A 19,820-nucleotide genomic window follows, 5' to 3' on the forward strand; every position below is an offset into this window, starting at 1 on the left:
TTGGTGTATTTTTGAGTGTGCAGAAATAGCTAAAAATCCACATTATCATTAAATAAGTTGTTTGGCAAATGGTTTGTAAACAACTTATAAATAACTTTTTTTAGTCTTCATTAATAATTTAGTTAATAATAATAATAACACCCCCTGCCCCCAGTAAATCTCTCTCCAAGCTGAACTCAAATGTTTTCAGCCCTGTGTAAAACTTTTACTTGAACAAGTTTATGTAAGAAATAAACTTCAATTATATTCAGTTATATCTCAACATATAAGGGAATTAACGATTTATTTACTTAGACATTATTTGTTAATCGCCCAAAACAGCATAGATTTGTATTTTGATTTAATCCAACAATAATGATCAACAGAATTTGCTTTTCTTTCATATTGCCTGCGCTTCCCCCTCCAATTCAATAGGTGGCGTGAATGCACCATTTACGTTTTTCAACCGCCATTAAATATTAGAAGAAGAAGAAGAGTGACGCTGTGTTGCTCCAGGGTGCATGTGCGCTCTTTAAAACTGAAACAGCATCATTTCTAGACGGACAACAGCGAGCAGAACAGGAAAATAAATCCACACACACGCATCGGTAACTATACTTTCACTCTTTATCATCATTTAAACATGTTTCAATGCAGTTTCACATGATGCACTCGCGTGTGTATTTTATTGATTGATCCTGACTGAAACACTGCTTACTGTCTGCTCAGATCAGATATTAAGCTCAACACAAACATGAATATATTTACTGTTGATGTTATAGAGAAAAGGAGGAAATTAATTCAGCCCTTAGTTTAAAACAATGATGTGTACAACAAAGATTATTCTCATCTTCTGCTTTATCATTTACATTTCTCTCGTTTCACATCAGGGGGCGTATTATCTTAACTGTTTTGTAACCATGGTAATTTCAGTTAGGACCTCATTTAAGACAAAATCTATTACAAAATTACGTTCCTAAGTGTATTATCTTATACTACGACTGCGTCCGAAAACTTGTTGTCTCCTACAAGTATTACATTATGACCCCACCCAGAGACCCGCATTCTCAGACCCCTCATTTTTCGAGACAGCTCCCCCTGCTGTTTGGAAAATCGTATCGCCCATATCCAAATTGCATTAAAGAGTAACTAAACCCTAAACCAACTTTTTTTTAGTTAATGATCTGTAAGAATGATGCTTTATTAGTGCTGTTCATTAATTTTAGTACATTTTTTGAAATTTGGTATAAAGTGTTTCAATACTACAATATATGGTGTAAAAACGTCTGAGTGCTGCCCTCTTCAGGTTGAACGGTGGCTACTGCAGTTGAATTTTCCTATTGGATGTTGGGTCCAAAAAATTACTCGTGACATAAGCAGATTCAAGCTCACCACGCCCTTGTTACGATCTCACCATACACTTGGTACCAGCTTTAGTTCGTCCCCTCTATCTCCGTTGGGATCTTCCCACTTTTCTTGCATTTTTTTTGCAGTCACGCTCTGACCAGGGGTTTAGTTACCCTTTAAAAACAGTAGTGCCGCTTTTCCACTGCATAGTACCCCACGGTTTGGTTTGGATCAGCTCACCTCACTTTGACGTGGTTAGCTTTTCCATCGTGTTTAGTAACACTTTGCAGTTGGAGGGATTATAGGTGTGTCGTTATATTTGCACTGCCTGCTGCCGTGACATCATACAATTGAGAGCATTGTTGTAATATACATCCCCATACAGTAATTTATTTCTCAGTCCACCAAAAAATTAAAATTGGCCACCACAAATAGATGTTTGCACATCGCGTTTATTACTACCTCTGTCTCACATGACAGTTTCTGTACAAACATGCACGTGGCGTCAGTCGATGCGCTCCGCTGAGCCTCATTGAAGTTGCATTTAAGCATATATAATGCTTATGTGCTCGTCACAAATGTTCCGCCACAAACTGGTGGCCCTGATTCTAAACCTGTGTATGTTTTTCGTCGCTGAAAGGGAGTTTGGGTTTATCCACTGTTGAAGCGGACATTCACACACACAAGATAACTGTAGGCTGTTTTAAAGATCTGGGGCCGGATTCACAAAACATTCTTAAGAAGAAAAATCTTCTTAACTGCCATTTTTATCTTAAATTCAAGCTTAAGAAAAAAGTTAAGAATATTTTGTATTCTCAAAAAAGCTTCTTAAGAAAGTTCTTATTTTTATCCTTAAGTATGTTCTTAAGAAAAAACTTAAAAAAAAAAAACAGTCTTAAATAACATCTTAAAGTTAGGATAACCTTACAGTAGTCTTAAATCTCAAAATGTAAGATGTTTTATAAGTTAATGTGATTGTTTTAAATGTGACATGTTGTATTTTGTAGTCTGAAATGGCAATTAAATCAGTTTACTTCACATAGATTCGTTTAAAGAGGAATTCCACACTCATATAATGAAGTTGTAGGGATGCTTAACGATTAATCGCGATTAATCGATAACAGAATAAAAGTTTTTGTTTACATCATATATATGTGTGAACTGTATATAATAACTTAATATATAATTAATAACTTATAAATAAATGCACACACATGGATGTATTTAAGAAATGTTTACATGTGTATATACATTTGTATATTTATTTATAATTTATATTATACATAAATATAAATACCTTATATATAAATATATTTTTTTCTTATAATTATACATGCATGTTTGAATTAGGGATCGACCGATATGGATTTTTTTTTGGCTGATGCCGATACCGATTTTTTTCCCATCTGCCTTAGCCGATGACCAATACAGGCTGCCGATTTTCTTTAGCCGATATTTGGAGCCGATACTGCTTTTGCTCATTCAGTTTACATCATAAAAATGACACAATGATAAAACCAAATGTTACAACTCTTAATTTAAAAAAGGAACATTTATTTATGAACTATATTTAACAAATAGTAAAAACAGGTGAGGTAGAACAAGTAAGAAAATTCAGTGCTGCATAAAATACATAAATAAAATAACTACACCATTGCACACAGTAGCAGCAACCAAGCAGCATAACAAGGAGAACACTTTACTTTATCCATGAAAGTAACCAACTATTTACAACCTATTTAATGCTTAGGGCTAAGTTTTAAGGCACTTAACTTAATCTCTTGTAGATAAAAAGTCTTTCATAAGAAGACAAGGAAAATGTAAACAGCAATACTGATCAGAAAAAACAACTTAAAAAGAATTCTGAATAACATGTGCATTGCCCCACTTCTGTACCTCACACACCCTAGGGCTCTATAATAAATGCGAGGGATAGTTAGTTTGCCTCAGCTCGCTTGAAACACATAAAACTGAACAAATACATGAGGATTTGTGTTCGGACTTCAGTCAGATAGTAGAGCGCGTACACGTGGGAGAGGTGCAGTGAGAGAGACATGGATGAGAGAGTGCATGTATCTTTGCGCTCCCAGTGAACAGAAATGTTGACAAAACTTACAAAATAACACTTCTCTGGTCACGTAAGTCATGTGGGAACTGCTCGGAACTGACGAAAATTCTGCGAAACTCCGCGTTAACAACCATAAACATATGCAACCATGAATTGCGCTCTCCACAATGACGAGAAACTATCAGCAATGGATATTGATTTTTAGCCTTTTACTACTACATATATTTATGGAGATGAGAATTAAAAACCCACCCTCTCCAGCTATGATCAGCTGTTCGGTTGATCACATGACCTGCGTTTGCTTGCGGCATTATGAGCACGTGTCGCGTCCAAACGTCAGACTGGTGGTCCCTGAATAAAACTCCTACAAATACCACCGAATCACGGAACAACGTCAGCATTATTTAATCCTATGACCAGTGTTCGTAACAGCTGCCGTATGTATACGGTTAGCCTAAAAGCTATTTGAAGCTCCCTAAATACAATGGCAAGCAGTTTTATAGGCATTCGCGTTTTCCATTTGGACCACCAAACTTCCTTAGCTATGGTTGCACGCACATATAGAGCAACGTGTTAACACTTTCAAAGTATATGGCAATATTTCAGTCAAACAGTTAAAAGATGCTTTAAAGTTTAAAACTTACCAGAGCAGGCTTGCAGCGCTCCGCTCTGCTAGTGGGGGGAGGGGCAATGCACGGGCTGCAGCCGGGCAATGCACGGGCTGCAGCCAGGCAGCCTCTCCAGCAACACAGAGCTGCCTGTGGATGCCTGTCTGTAATTAATGCCGGGGAAAAACTATCGGCGAACGCAATCCGCGAATCGGCCGATGCCGATACACCTAAAACCTGCTAAAATCGGCCCGATGTATCGGCAGGCCGATGTATCGGTCGATCACTAGTTTACGTATTTATATATACATAATTATTATACACAGTTCACACACATATATGATGTTAACAAAAACTTTTATTCTGCTATCAATTAATTGCGATTAATCGTTAAGCATCCCTATTGCTTACTATGTCATAAAACACAAATAAGTATTAGTGATAATATTAGCAAACATTTAACTTCCTCCGTAATAGCCTACATTCATTGTGAAATTACTTAATGTCTAAAAGTCGCTCTAAGCGGTAGGCGAATCGGTAATCGCTCCGTCATGTGAGTCGAGGGCTCCGAAACCGCGGGCACGCTTCACCCGAAAGCCGTGGGCACAGAGAGTGCAGCATGCACTCCCAGAGCGCTCGACCCACATGACGGACCGATTGGAACATTATGGAATTATATGTACGCACCGCACGGCTTAATACTAGCTGGCCTCTGTTACAACAGCGAATAACATCCTGTAGTAGTCTTAATGCATTACTCGTTTGTATCGCATTAATGATCGCAAGGTAGTCAAAAGATTAATGGATAAATGTATTGTTACCTCATTAGCAGGGTATAATTCATTTAAAAGCTTGTCATTTTATTCTTAAGACACAAATTTAATATATTCTTAAGAAAAAAAATTAGAACTTCTTAAGAAATGTTTGAGAATTGCACTTAGGAACATTCTTACGCACTTCTTTTATCTTTATTTATCTTAAGAACTTTCTTATTTTTTGTCTTAAGAATGTTTTTGTGAATCCGGCCCCAGATTTTATAACGTCTCAGTAAGCAGTTGGATGGATGCCTCTATTCTCTTTGTGTTTTAACAGTAATAATCTTTTCATTGCGGTGCGAGGATTCCCATGTGAGGATGATTCAAGTGCATCAATTCCACACCCAGGAAACCCATATACCAGGGCTAGTCAACTGGCGGCCCGCGAGCCAAGTGTGGCCCGCCGATCATCTTTATCCGGCCCGCCGGTCACCTTTGGCCATTTCTCAATCGGAAGGCTTCAGCCTCCGGAGGTCGCATATGCAGGCTGCATACGTCATCAAGTTTAAGTTAACTGAGCATTACATTCACAAATCATAAGCATATTACAACAATTTACGATTAACTAAGAATAATAGTCAACTTTACAATTGTTAAAATTCTGAAACAAGACTTAATGACGTATGCAGTCAGGAAATGCGACCTACGGAGGCTGCAGCCTTCGGATTAAGAAACGACTATAGTCTGATTTAAATTCAGCGTGGTTACTTTTACCTTTTCACTGTACATGACAAATGGCGGCCGAAAACACGGAAAGTGAGTCAGAAAGGGGCTGCGTGGGGTGCCAACCATCTGGGTGCTTAATTATCTGATCCAAATCGAGCTTTGAAATTCGAAAATAAACTTATGCATATTTACCGCATGTGACGCGGCAACCGGAAGTGATGTATTTCAGTGTGTTCCAATCAAAACTGTGTGCAAAGTAAAAATTATTAATTATTTTTTGTTTCACTTTATCAGTAAAACTTGAATACTTTAAAAACGATTGATTACAAGTAAATTATTAACTATAAATATATTCGTAGATTAAAGGTTCTATCCCATGACAGATTTACGATTAAACTACAATTTCATTACAACTGCCAGTAGGGGGCGAACTCCCGACAGTTATATCTGTAATGTACAACGGAAAGGCTGTTTAGCCTATATATCTATAAAATATTAAAAAAAAAAAACTGTAGTGCAGTTTTAGTCATTAGGAGAAGTAGGGTTGTTGCGGTGACTGAATTTTCCCACCGGTTAATCGGCGTGTGACAAACCCAGTGATACCGGTTTCACCGGGTGGGAGGGGCTTATAAATGCACAGAAGATTTTATGCTGCGTTCCAGGCAGGTTTTTAAACCCGTGAGTTACGACTTCAAAACCACGACTCACGACCCTATGCGTTCCAGGCAGCCTGTAACTCGTGTTTTTACAACCTTCTACCGGTGAAAGTGCACTGGAACGGCAGTCAAACCCGTGACTTCCCACCCGTGAACTCGTACTAGATCGATGTACTCCCAGTTCAGAGTCGTGAGTCGTGGTTTTGAAGTCGTGAGTTACGGGTTACAGGTTGCCTGGAACGCAGCATTACTTTCACTTTTGAATTGGATGCAACTGTTGGTAAAATCCAGTGCTTGCGTACGCTGCGTTAAATCGCATATGAATTTGCGTGCAAATGCGAGTGCAACAGCTGGTTTATGTGAGTCAATGTGCGCAGGTACTTCTGACAGAAACCCGTCAGTCCCAAGCAGAGCAACCGGCTATTCCTCCATAAAGTGCTGCTTGAATGATGGGTTTATTATTATTCTTAATGAAAAACACAACAACAAAACGATCTCGCCTATATTAAACATCATATATGTATATTATAACAAAACCGAGTAAGCACGCGGCTTCTGCCATCGTCAGCTCGCCGCAGTCTGACAGGAATAAATGAAATCTGACACCCGCAGCCGCTGCTCTGTGATGACGCGCGTTCAGCTCCGCTGAATTCAGGCAGCAGACACATTCAGTTGTAAGTGTTTGCTCTCTCTAACGAAACTAAATGATTTAATTACAAGAAAATATCAAAAAGATGGTGTCGCGGTGGGCAGGTGATCTAACCGGTGAGAGGCTGAAGCACTGGTAATCACTGTTTCACCGACTATCGCAACAAGCCTAAGGAGAATACTTGACATGTAACAATTAATGAAAGTTAAACCGTTATAAACAAAATATGTTTAAGAGTGTTGATCTTTTACACTTTTACTATTAACATTTGGCTCTTACATGTTAAACTGCAATTTAAATATTAATAAAGAAAATATGAGTTTTCAGTCATTAAAAGGCAACACACTGGATACAAGAAGTGTGCATTTGTTTTGAAAATGCATGCTTTTTAATGTTTTATTTTTATTTTTAAATATACCATAACAAAAGTAACAAAAACAACAACACACACACACACACATATATATGGTAAAAGTAAAAAAATATGGGTAAAAGTTTGGCCCTCGTCATATTTACAATTTTAAAATCTGGCCCTCGAAGAAGAGTAGTTGAAGACCCCTACCACGTAGCCATGATTTAGGCGCATCAATTCTGCACACGGGATGTGCAAAAATGGTCAGGTTAAGTGCATATTTCCCACAATAGCCATCTGCACACTAAAGCTGTTTACAATAGCCTGCGATTATGAATGCGATATTTCAATTTTTGTCAGTGAACTATGGCTCTGTGTAGTAAATGCCGCTCCATCTGAAAGCAGCTGATGGCGATTTACAATTCAAGGAACCGGCTTTACTGATGAGATGCGTGTGATAATCCCATGCGATTAATCGTATTAAATATTTTGATTGCTGCACTAGTTAACAAGAAATGACTGACTGACTTTACAAAGAACTTCTTACACAAACCTGCTCTTAATTAACTTAAGTCATATAACTAGCAACTAATTCAAACAATAAGATTGTCAACAGAAAAAAAGGGTTGCAAAGTTTCTGGCAAATTTTCAGTTAATTACAGAAAAAATTTTTGTAGGAACTAATCTGAGAAATTTTGGAAATAATCCAAATTAGAAAACTTCATGGGTAAATATAAGTACTTTTTTGGAAATGTATATAAACTATATAATATACAGACATAAACGTTTTGTTTGGTCATAAAAAGACATACATGCAAGGTACTACATATTTTGAAGAAGCCTGATACTTATGCTCAGCAAGCCTGGATTTATTTGAAGAAAAAACACTTTAGAAATTATTCTTAATATTAATGTTTTCTGAATGATTTTTGATCAAATAAATGCAGTCTTGATGAGCATAAGAGACTTCTTTCAAAATCATTAAAAAAAATCATGTCTAAACTTTTGGTTGGTACAGTAATTCTATATGATAACAGAAAACTGGCAAAAAAAAAAAAATGTAGAAGAAACAGCATCACGGCTTGAGCTAGCTACATGATAGCTAGCCTCATAAATTTTCAATGAAATAGTGCTAGTTTACATATAGATATCTGTTTTACTACCTAGCTAGTTAGCTACTATATAAACACATTTTGGTATTATTATTATCACTTTTATTAGTTTCAATACATCAATTAATATGATGTTGTGCCTGTCAATTCCTGACAATGGAGGAGAATCCCACACCTTAACCCTTGTGGGTTGTTGAGGCCATTTTTGTCCATTTTTGTTTTTTTGTGTCTCAATTTGGCCACAACTTTCTCTGTGTTTCAGCAAATGGAATGATTTTCGGTGACAAATCTTATATTTACACATATTTTGAGAAAATGCTTTGAAATTTTTCAAAAACTTAACAATATACCGTGGGCAAATTTACTACCCTTTCGGGTTGTTCGTAGACAAGAAAAGCCACTAAATTAAATGGCTGTAAAAATGTATCAGATGAATAAAACTACCAAATGCTTAAAAAAATTCCATGATTTTAACTCTTTAATTGCCAAGTTCATAAGTGTTGTCACTGATTTGATGGAAAAACACACAAAATTACAGATTTTCAATATAAAAACTGATTGTGGACTGGATTTGTCAAAAAATTTGTCATTTTTACTGTTGATCACCATGTGGCACCATTAACCCTTTAGTAGGCCTGTGCCAAAAACATTGCTTAATTTCTGGCTTGTACATTGAGTTATATGGATTGTGTCTGTGTGTGTGTGCGTGCGTGAAAATAGCTAGCTTTAAACAAAAAAGTTGATAAGAGAGTGCAGAGTTTAAAAACAACAGTGGACCAATGATTATTTTTTTTGTTCAGTGTAAGGACCGTGCAGTTTGTATTATATGTAAAGAAAGTGTGGCAGTTTTCAATGAATATAATCTGTGTCGTCATCATGAAACCCGCCACAAAGAGTATGCTAGCTAGCGAGGGCAAGCAAGAGAAGACCGCATTTGAAGGATGAAAGGCGTAATGGCTGCACAAAATAATGTATTCCTTTGCCAAACTCAGGTAAACCAGGCTGCTGGTGGACTTTTGGTCTGGGTCATACAATTCTATGTTATATAGCTGACCCAAACAAAAAAAACAGTCAGCACTTGCATCTGTTGTGGTGGACACACTTGCAGAGAGCACCAAGAAATATTTTGCAAGTCCTGCTGGAAAGACTGAACACACACACACACACACACACACACACACACACACTAAAAGTTAGTTTGATTGTTTAATTCTCCATCCATCCTCTACTCTTTCTTCATTGTTCAATTTATTTGAAGTTGTTTTTGCATTTTGGTTCATAATAAATGTTCATATATCTGATGCAGAGAAGATTTTTTTAAAACACACGCACGCGCACTCTCTCTCTCTCTCTCTCTCTCTCTAATATGCTGTTATACTTCATATAACTCAATTTACAAGCCAGAAATTAAGCTCTGTTTTTTGCACAGGCCTACTAAAGGGTTAATGGTGCCACATGATGATCAACAGTAAAAATCACAAATTTTACCTCTTAGCAAAACGAAAAACCACCTACAATCAAAAATGCATGATTATATTGTGTCATGGCTTTGCAATCAAAAAATGTTGTTATAATGGAAGTCAATGGGGCAAAAACAGTAAATAAGGGTGTAAAAGAATAAAAACTAATGCTGCACAAAAACTAAAAATTCACCAAAGCCAATGTTTTTACCAATCTCTGGCATGCCCAAGACTGTGAAAAGGGTATAAAAAAATCCAGTCCACAAACACTACTTATATTGAAATCAGACAGTTTGTTTTTTTCCCCCAAAATCAGTGACAGCACTTATGAACTTGGCAATTAAAGAGTTAAAATCATGGACATTTTGTAAACATTTGGTATGTTTGATCAGTACTGAGGTTGATTAACAGATTTATGTAAACTGATGTAAACTGATAAGTTTTTACAGCCGTTAAATTCAGTGGCCTTTTTTGTCCACGAACAACCCGAAAGGGTAGTGAATGGGAACAACCAACAAGGGTTAAGTAATTTCATTTCTCTGTGTGTGTGTATTCCCATATATTTCCTCTGATTTTCAGATAGTGTGATTTTCCTTGCATGTAATTTAGACAATGCTCCGCATCAGCGTCATCGCATCATAAGAGATTTGTTAGCCTCCTTTTAAATATCCTACCTTATTTTGTTAATATAATACAGAACTAAACGGAGAACATTTATTATATGTGGTGCTGGGCAATTTGACTATATACTTGTAACAAAGTTCATAGAATAAAAATGTTGTTACCGTTTATCAGGGATGTGAATTTTCCCTATAAATAACGATTTCCGGGTTTTTTTATGTGGGGGGTGTCTAGACATTATCCAACATGTATCCCAGACATTAGGTTTGTTTGAGTTCATGCTGTGCCGCAAAAAACGACCAGCTGATGACATCAAAGTAACACGACAGTCATTCGAGAAATCATAAGGAGTCTGCTTTCGAATCACACTTGTGCTACTGTGATGTCATCTGCCTTTTCTGTGTTCTTCATCATACACATGCTTGTTGAGGATGCGTCGAGCGACTGCATTCGGGACTACAAATCAAAATTGACATGCATTATGAGTGACATTGATTCACCTGTTTTTTGGTATTTATATGAGAACGCAGGTGCGCTGCCACGCTGGTCTCACACAGATCTTTCATGCATGTATCTTTGTGAAAATAATGCATTATACTAGCTTATTAGAGATAAATTAGTGATATGTGCTCAGGAGATTGTGATTGACTGTTAATTGTGGGGCGCGGGGTTGGTAATGTTAGTAGGGTGCAGCGTGCTGGAGAGAGAAAGATGTGCGGGGCATTAGTAAAATAAAGTCAGAAATGTTCACCAACTTAGTCTGTATCATTAAAGAATATTATATCATTTTCTAAAAAAATAACGACACCTTTACAGTTTTTAAGATTATTTTTCGATGAAATAACAAATTATGCAGGATCGCAAAAATTGAAAGTGGGCTTAAAGGGACACTTCACCCATTTGCATTAAGCTTTGTATAGTTAGAACCCTAGTCATGTTTTTGAATGCTCATGCATCATTTCCTCAGTTGCCGCTGAGACAGGAGAAATACAGATTTCAGTGTTGCACTTACTTCTTTCAATGATGTAAAAATCATCATTTTGCATCATTGAAAGCAGGAAGTCCAATATCTTTGTTTAGGGGGTGAGACTACAAACACCCCTTTTCTCGGTCAAATAGGTATCAAATTCTAAAAATATTTGTTTCATTTCGTCTACCAATATGACCCACTTTCAATAAAGATTAATGTTTCTACGGGTAAAATGCTCCTTTAATGGGTACACTTCCCTTAAGCAAGGCATTTTACTCATTGTTGTTCTGTTTGGACAATTATGTTTTTCAGTTATTTGTTAAAACGCAGCAGCCTTATCATCCATTAAATTTGTTTATTAATTAAACACCCAGTTTCATATAAGCGAGTCATGATATGTCTTTATACTATTTCACTGTAGTTGAGTTTTTAATTAAAAATAATAATGAACAAACATTTTTAAAATTAATTTTATTAAAGAAATGGAAAAATGTAATGATGTAAGGTTACAGACCATTATTCTGTATTTTAGTGTATTTACTGTACAATGTATTCTGTATTTCTTAAATGTTTTAGAAATATCTGCTTTGTTTGCCACATTGCATAACTGTAAAAATGCTGTATGTTTTATAAAAACTGAATTGGATTTGATTGATTGTGTTAAATACATTTTTGACAAATGTAATGTTTATTTTTAAATGTTTATTTTAGATAACGATGGAAGTAAAAGAGAAACCTCAGGAGGTGGAGGAGAGGCAACAGGAACCTCATGATGTCATCACTGAAGAAAAATCTGACTCCAATCAACATGAAAAGAGTTCACAAAAAGGACAACATAGTGATGACACAAGCATTAACAATGAAGAGACACGTCACACGTGCAAGGATTGTGGAAAAAGTTTTAAATACGTTAAAGGCTTTAAGAAACATTTGAAAACTCACATTGGAGAGACGCGGTTCAAATGCCATCATTGTGAAAAGAGTTTTACACGTGCAAATGGGTTAAAAATACATTTGAGAACTCACCCTGAAGAGACGCTGTACAAATGCCATCATTGCGAAAAGAGTTTCACACATGCAAATAATTTTTATATACATTTGAGAACTCACCCTATAGAGATGCCGTACAATTGCCCTACTTGTAAAAAGGGATTTACATACAGCGATAACTTTGAGAAACATTTAAGAATTCACTCTGAAGAGACGTCGTACAAATGCCCTCATTGTAAAAAGAGTTTTATACATGCAAAAAACTATTATATACATTTGAGAACTCACCCTGTAAAGATGTTGTACAAATGCCATGATTGCAAAAAGAGTTTTACACGTGCAAGTAGCTATAAGAGACATTTGATAACTCACACAGGAGAGATGCCATACAAATGCCTTCATTGCAAAAAGGACTTTACAACCATGGATAACTTTAAGAAACATTTGGAAACTCACACTGGAGAGATGCCATACAAATGCCCTCATTGCGAAAAGGACTTTACAACCATGGATAACTTTAAGAAACATTTGATAACTCACACTGGAGAGATGCCATACAAATGCCCTCATTGCGAAAAGGGTTTTACGCGTGCAAATAGCTATAGGAGACATTTGATAACTCACACTGGAGAGATGCCATACAAATGCCCTCATTGCGAAAAGGACTTTACAACCATGGATAACTTTAAGAAACATTTGATAACTCACACTGGAGAGATGCCATACAAATGCCCTCATTGCGAAAAGGACTTTACAACCATGGATAACTTTAAGAAACATTTGATAACTCACACTGGAGAGATGCCATACAAATGCCCTCATTGCGAAAAGGGTTTTACGCGTGCAAGTAGCTATAAGAGACATTTGATAACTCACACAGGAGAGAAGCCATACAAATGCCCTCATTGCGAAAAGGGTTTTACGCATGCAAATAGCTATAAGAGACATTTGATAACTCACACAGGAGAGAAACCATACACCTGTCTTCAGTGTGGGAAGAGTTTTACACGGCAAGGGACACTTAAGATCCATGAACGTATTCACACTGGAGAAAAGCCTTACACCTGTCCTCAATGTGGAAAGAGTTTTACAATAAAAGGACTTCTTAAGAGTCACATAACAGTACACACTAGAGAAAAGCCTTACACCTGTCCTCAATGTGAAAAGAGTTTTACAAAGAGAGCACATCTTAGAAGTCATATACAAATTCACGTCAATGACAGACCTTACACCTGTCCTCAGTGTGGAAAGGGTTTTTTCCGAAAATTCATACTGGAAAACCATTTGAGAATTCATACAGGAGAGAAACCTTTCGCGTGTTCTGTTTGTGGAAAGAGTTTTGCACTGCTGGATTATTTGAGAAAACACCAGATAACACATACTGATGAGAAAACTCATGTGTGCTCCGTGTGTGTGAAAGCCTTTTCGACATCCAGAGCCTTGACAAAGCACCAGAGAGTTCATACAAGAGAAAACCCATAAACATGAGATTTACATCACTTTAAGACACACAAGAGAGTTCATACTGGAGAGGAACCGTATCACTGCCCTCAATGTAGAAAGAGTTTCACCTCATCGATGGGTTCAATGAATCATACAAAATCATGTTGCTGAAAGTAGTCACCAATCTTATCCTCATGTTCAAAATTCTGAAGTACTTCAGGCTGCATTTTACAACCATTACACCATTTTTATATATTCTTTCTATACTTTTGCCGTTGATCCCACAAGTATATGATTTCCTTTTTTGCTGAAGTAGAGCAGAGTATTTGTTTAATATTATGCAAATCTTATAGTTTATTAAACTCTTACAACATGTATATTAATTTCAAGCGTAACCTCTTTAGTGACTAAATAACTTGGTTGAGTGAAAGGATAGGTGTAAGAAATGCATTGTAGAGATATTTCGTGAAAATGTTTTGAGTTTACTAAATAAGAATATTATTCACACACCTGTCTATAAGACATTTATTGATTTTGTTTGTTTGAAATGGAGCTTCATTATGTTCGAGTGATTGTTGGTAAAATATGAATGAATTTCATTTTGAGTGAACTATTCCTTTCATTGTTAAATCGCATGAAACATTGCAATTGTATTTGGTGGGGGGGGGGGTAGGGAATGTGTTTATAATGAATTATGATGTTAAGTTTTAGTCAGTTAATTTTACATAAAAAGACTATTTGAATTAGACGCGTCTACCTAGTAAATTTTTTTATAATTTTACAAATCTATAGGCTATGTCATGAATTAAGAGTCTGATTAAATGAAGTCAATGTCTGGTACTTAGTTAAAATAAAAGTAAGCTTCTGTTCTTTGCATGACTTGTACTTCTCTTATATGTTTCTGCTGTCTCCTCATGTTTACACAGTTTATTATAAATGAGTTAATAAAATCTTTCAAATCAATATTTCCTGTCCAATTAATTACTTGTTTGCTAGTTGCTGTGTAATTACCAGAATGATATTCCTCCATCTGTTTTATCACAAAATGAACCCCTTCAGCTAGCTTTAACAATTTATATGAGTTACTGCAGTGGCATCCTCTCTTCCATCTCACTTTCCGTCTTTAGATGCTGATGCTGCTATTAGCTGCGTTTACATGGAGCATGTTTATTCAGATTGAAAATGTAATACGATTACAATTGTCTATATAAACACCTCAATTGGAATAGAAAGAAACAAGCCAATAAAAAATCTAATTGGCTTGAGAGTGGTGGTTTATAGCTTTTGTAATTCACTCAAAAGGACATGTAAACACTTAGAAACTGGGTTTATAACTGAATCTGCTTTTCTATTGGAATGGAGTGTGGCACATATGCACATGTACTATGACGTAGAATTGGCGTAATGACGTCTGATGCAAAGAACTCGAGTTTGTTTTGTAGAAGAAAGTCACATGAAGTGTCTTGTCAATCTTAAAATGTTCCTATTGTCCTTCCAAAAGTCACTGTAAATTGATATGAGACAGCATTGTCTGATCAGTCCATGATTAAAACTCTGATCTACAAACACGTGTGTTTGGACACGGTGTCGCGGAGCTCTCGGTTTTTGTGAAATAAAACATGTTTTTTGGTGAATGAATGTTTTTGCTGCTGCTTGATAATCATCGAGGCACAAAGCTTTGTTGGCTCGTCTTTTATTAACTCATTCCCTGCCAGCATTTTTTGTGATTTTCACCAAAAATGCCTTCCAGGAAAATTTTCTTCTAAAAATATATAAACATAAAAAATATAAAACAAACAATCAAAACGGGGGAAAAAACTTTCATCCTTTCTTTATTTTTACTCTGTTTGTAAACTCTTAAATATGGGTATGTTTCTTCAAAAATACAAATTTATGAGCAAAAAGCTAAAACAATTTCATTTTTTGATTATCAAAGTAATTTTTTGCTTCAGTTTTTTTATAAATTGGGTAATTATCTAGTGGATAATTGCGGTATTACAGATTACCATAAAAACTCATCAGGAACACTTTTTTTTCATTGAAATGTTTTCTCTTAATTGACAAAATAACTTGTCAACGGCGGGGAATGAGTTAATTATGACCAGAAATAGACGCACAACATATCTGAAACAGCGAAAACTATATTTGTGCAATGTGCGCCTGTCAAAGGACTGATTTAAAGCCATATAAACAGACACATCAACCCGATCACATTATTCATGTAAACGCTATGATAGGATTTATCAATCAGAATTATTTAATTCCGATGAAGGCACAAGGTGTCCATGTAAACATAGCTACCTTATGCTCTACACTAACATCATGTTTAGACATTCTTTGCCCTCTGTCCACCAGACCAGCTAATGCTACTTCCTCTTGCCCCTGGCTGTCTGATATTCTCTGTGAGCAATATAGTTTTAAAACCCGCTTTAAAAAGCGCCACGTTTTATTTTGTGCCACCATATTTTGATCGTATAACTACTCGTTTTAAATAGGGAAAACGTGATGTGTTTGGTAATTTCTAACTTCACCTCTGTTTGGTACCATTGAATGCACTGGGCTAAGCTAAGTGCTACCAAGGTGTTGCGGCCCGCCACAGCGCTTCAGTGCACGCACTAAGATGATAGAGGTATGTGTCAACTCTTTTTAGTTAAGGTAATAACATAGTTTAATATGACAAAACAATGGACTATCCCTTTAACTTTGATCGATTTGATCCACGCTCGACCTCTAGGGCTGCTCAAGAAATGCGTGTACGTGCAATTATCTTGACTGGGAAATCTCAATCATATTAGTTGTATTGCGTAAACTTCTTTTACCTTTTTTGAAACCGCTTTAGCCTTGCCTCATTTGTTAGGTTAATTCAAGTCAAGTTTGTAACTTTAATAGCGAGTTTTATGAAATATCCCTCAGGAATTTAACATTAAGATGTTTAGAAAATATTTAAATCACTGGTTACATTAATGTAACTGTGTTAAAAAACCAGTTACATTTTGCAAATAAAAAAGTAATAACACCAACCAAACATCACTGAAAAAAATCTCCAGAATTAACTGAATTAGCGAGAGATTTTTGTATGTAGCCCTTTATTCATGTCGATAATGCATTTACTTCAACATTATGAAGGACTTCTCAAGTAATTCATCTTGAAATACAAAATCATTGTAATTTATTCAGCATATTACAAATAAGTCTTTTAACCACAATCACATATTAATTGAGTTGTATATAAACAATGTCATATTGTCATCCTCTAACATTCACATGATGTGTTGTTTGTTTGAACAGTGTTAATCATCTGAAGTGTGAGATTGTTTTCTGGATTGTCATGACTCAGTCATCAGTTTTTAGATCGTCTTAACACAATTGGCACAGTAATAATGATGACAACAGCACAAACCGACAGAATGATGAACGCTAATATTTTACAAATCTTCCTTCTTCTCAGTTCAGCTTCTTTCTTCTTGAGCAGTGAATCGTAGCCGGGGGTGTAGAGATCTTCCAGCCAGAAACTCAACTTTCTTGGGTCTTCCTGAAACACAGAAAAACTGATTAATCTTAAAGAGATCACTACAGTTTAATCTGCTGTAAGAAGAGAAATGAGATATTGCAGTGGTTGTTAATATGTCATAGGTGAACAAACACATGGGTCACATGACATGTGTGGTGTACATTTGTCATGTGTGTTTTCAGCAGTATCAATGTTTCCTCATACCTTCATATAATCTGCCAGATGTCCATGTGCTGTGTGTCTGTCATAGTCCTGAATGGTCCAGGATGGTTTTGACTTGTTCTTCTCCTCTGTGTCAATGATGCTGATGTGAGCATACAGAGGATTCTGCTTGATCTTTGGCTTTAGAGTTTGTGGAGTGATGTGTTTTTCCAGATCTCTATCTGTAAACACACCACTGCCATCTGCTGATGGTTTACCTTCATGACTCCTCTCTCGTCTCTAAAGACACAGACAGACAGATCTGAGATGTGGACAGATGGACAGGGTTGTATCCACTGATCTATATAAATGACTGGATTGCGCATAGAACGCTTAACGTAACAGCGTGAGGTGAAGCCAGCGCAGAGTTCGAGCGGCCATCTTGGTATTCCCAACCGGCAGGGGGCGTCATTGACTTCATTGATTCAAAATCATGTTCTAAATTCACCCGCTTTACAGTGTATCAGTCACACAAGATTAATTTTTAGGATATGTGTACATAAATTAATTTGTTAATTCTGGTGTTATTTGCAATGTTTATGTTTAAATCGGGGAGGATAATGGATTTATAAAACCCCGTTTAGGTGAGTGTGTCTGCTGCATTCTGTTAATGACACGGGTATAAATAAAGTTTTTTTGGACATTCAGCTACACTGTGACGGTCAGCGTTATTTCTCTAAATAAGTTTAGGTAACTTAAGTTTAGATAACATAATTACAAAACCAGCAAATTATTGCATGCACATACGGTACAAAGTATGATTATTTATTTATTTAGATTTCAGAATGAGCACGTTTGTCATTAATACTAAATATGCTGCGGTCTGTCTGCTAATCTGACACTGTAATAAAGATGAATGTATAATAACTGTTTAAAAAGCAAAATGTACAACTTTCAGTAAATAACTATGTACATGCTTAGGACGTTTGCATTGTTGCAATATAATTATTAGTTTGAGTGCAGATTGATCTGAAGGTAAGATCCTAGACAGATACACAAAGAAAGAGTGTTTACCTGTGAATACATCTGGTTGTGCCATTGCCTGTGGTGAGACAGCGCAGTACTGATCTGGAACATTCCATGTGTAGCTGGTAGTATTCCCACGTCCAAATGAAGGAATTTCTCTGGATGATTGTTGTTCGGCAGGACTGTTATGTCCATCTTTTAACTCCTGTGTGAGCTTGATCTCAGTGTGAAGGTTTATTTATTCATGAATCTCACTGTAACTCTATCTGAACCTGTAAGTGACACACCTACTGACTACTCTGATGAAATAAAGATAGATACCATCACAGAAATTATATTGGTTTCCATTAAAACCATTACAAAATGCCTTTATGTAGTATGTTTCATGACATTACAGTAGGATTTAAAGGTCCCACCAACAGAACCCAACACATACCAATAGAGACCCACACAGACTGTAGGAGCTAAATCTATTACTTCAAGCTCCTGGGTTATTCGATCCCGGGATAATTGTTTTAATGGTACATTGTTTACCTCTCACTATACATCTCATGAAAAAATACCGACAAGTCCATTCTTCTGTTGCATCATCATTCGTGAATTTAATTGCTCCACATAACACCAACACATATAATATCCAATTTGGTATCAAGAATAAATAGTGAGGGAAAAGTACATAGTCCATCATTTCTAGCTGTTGTGGTCAAAAACCTTTTGCCCTTCCAGATCATACCACCTGACTATTACAGTAGGAAGGCAACCCTTATGCTAAATGTCATTGTCACAGCGCCACACAATGGTCAAAGTGAAAAACACATATTATTACATATTTTGGCTCCTACCTACAGAGACCATTATAGTTTCTATTACAACCAATAATACAACAGTTCTTTCTGGTTCCTGAATCTGATTGGCTAAGCTCTTCCCAGCCATGTGATAACTGCAGGTTACGATACTGGCCCTTACATTGGGATCATTTATTTTCACGTGACGTGACTATTTAAAGACATCACCACTGATATTTATAAGCAGCACGCAGAAACATCTCTCTCACTTATAAAAAAAATAGTTGAAATTTAAAACACTTAATTATTCTGTTTTATGTAGTACAGACAAGAAAAAACGTCCAGTAATAAAGCAAGTGCTCGTAACACGTTAAGATTAGATGGAAAGCAATAGTATATAAATAATGCTGGGCAATATGACCAAAACAAATACTGAGAATCCCCCCTCCCCCCATATCAGTCGATATCGATAATTATCATGATAAATGACGAATCTTTATTCCTGTCAAATTTAAAGGCAGATTTTTGTCCTCTGATAAAAGTTGGTTTTAAACAAGTGATTAATTGAGATAGAATACGTATTTTTATGCAATATCGCTTGAGTAGGAGTGTGATATTTGT

The 19,820-nt window shown here is 36.2% G+C and overlaps 1 protein-coding gene and 1 long non-coding RNA gene across 2 annotated transcripts; one reads left to right on the forward strand and one right to left on the reverse strand.

Annotated features, from left to right (window-relative positions):
• The first annotated feature begins 464 nt into the window (after positions 1 to 464).
• On the forward strand, positions 465 to 14,699 carry LOC135745244 (uncharacterized). Its single transcript, XR_010531129.2, has 2 exons — positions 465 to 587; positions 12,015 to 14,699. It is a non-coding gene; the product is annotated as an uncharacterized lncRNA (long non-coding RNA).
• A 2,317-nt stretch (positions 14,700 to 17,016) lies between these two features.
• On the reverse strand, positions 17,017 to 18,609 carry LOC135745083 (major intrinsically disordered NOTCH2-binding receptor 1-like). The gene is made up of 3 exons (XM_065263478.2): positions 18,463 to 18,609; positions 17,452 to 17,688; positions 17,017 to 17,268 (listed from the first exon to the last, which is right to left on the reverse strand). The coding sequence occupies exons 1-3, from the start codon at positions 18,607 to 18,609 to the stop codon at positions 17,077 to 17,079; spliced, it is 576 nt and encodes a 191-aa protein (XP_065119550.2). The 3' UTR covers positions 17,017 to 17,076.
• Positions 18,610 to 19,820: the final 1,211 nt, after the last annotated feature.

The sequence above is a fragment of the Paramisgurnus dabryanus genome, chromosome 11 (genome assembly GCF_030506205.2).
Source record: "Paramisgurnus dabryanus chromosome 11, PD_genome_1.1, whole genome shotgun sequence".
NCBI lineage: Eukaryota > Metazoa > Chordata > Actinopteri > Cypriniformes > Cobitidae > Paramisgurnus > Paramisgurnus dabryanus.

Coding starts and splice junctions, on each gene's coding strand:
- LOC135745083 (XM_065263478.2), bottom strand. CDS start 18,609: ATGGACATAACAGTCCTGCCGAACAACAATCATCCAGAGAAATTCCTT. Junction 17,689..18,462: donor ACAACCAGATGTATTCACAG/GTAAACACTCTT, acceptor CTGTGTCTTTAG/AGACGAGAGAGGAGTCATGA. Junction 17,269..17,451: donor ATCTGGCAGATTATATGAAG/GTATGAGGAAAC, acceptor TCTGTGTTTCAG/GAAGACCCAAGAAAGTTGAG.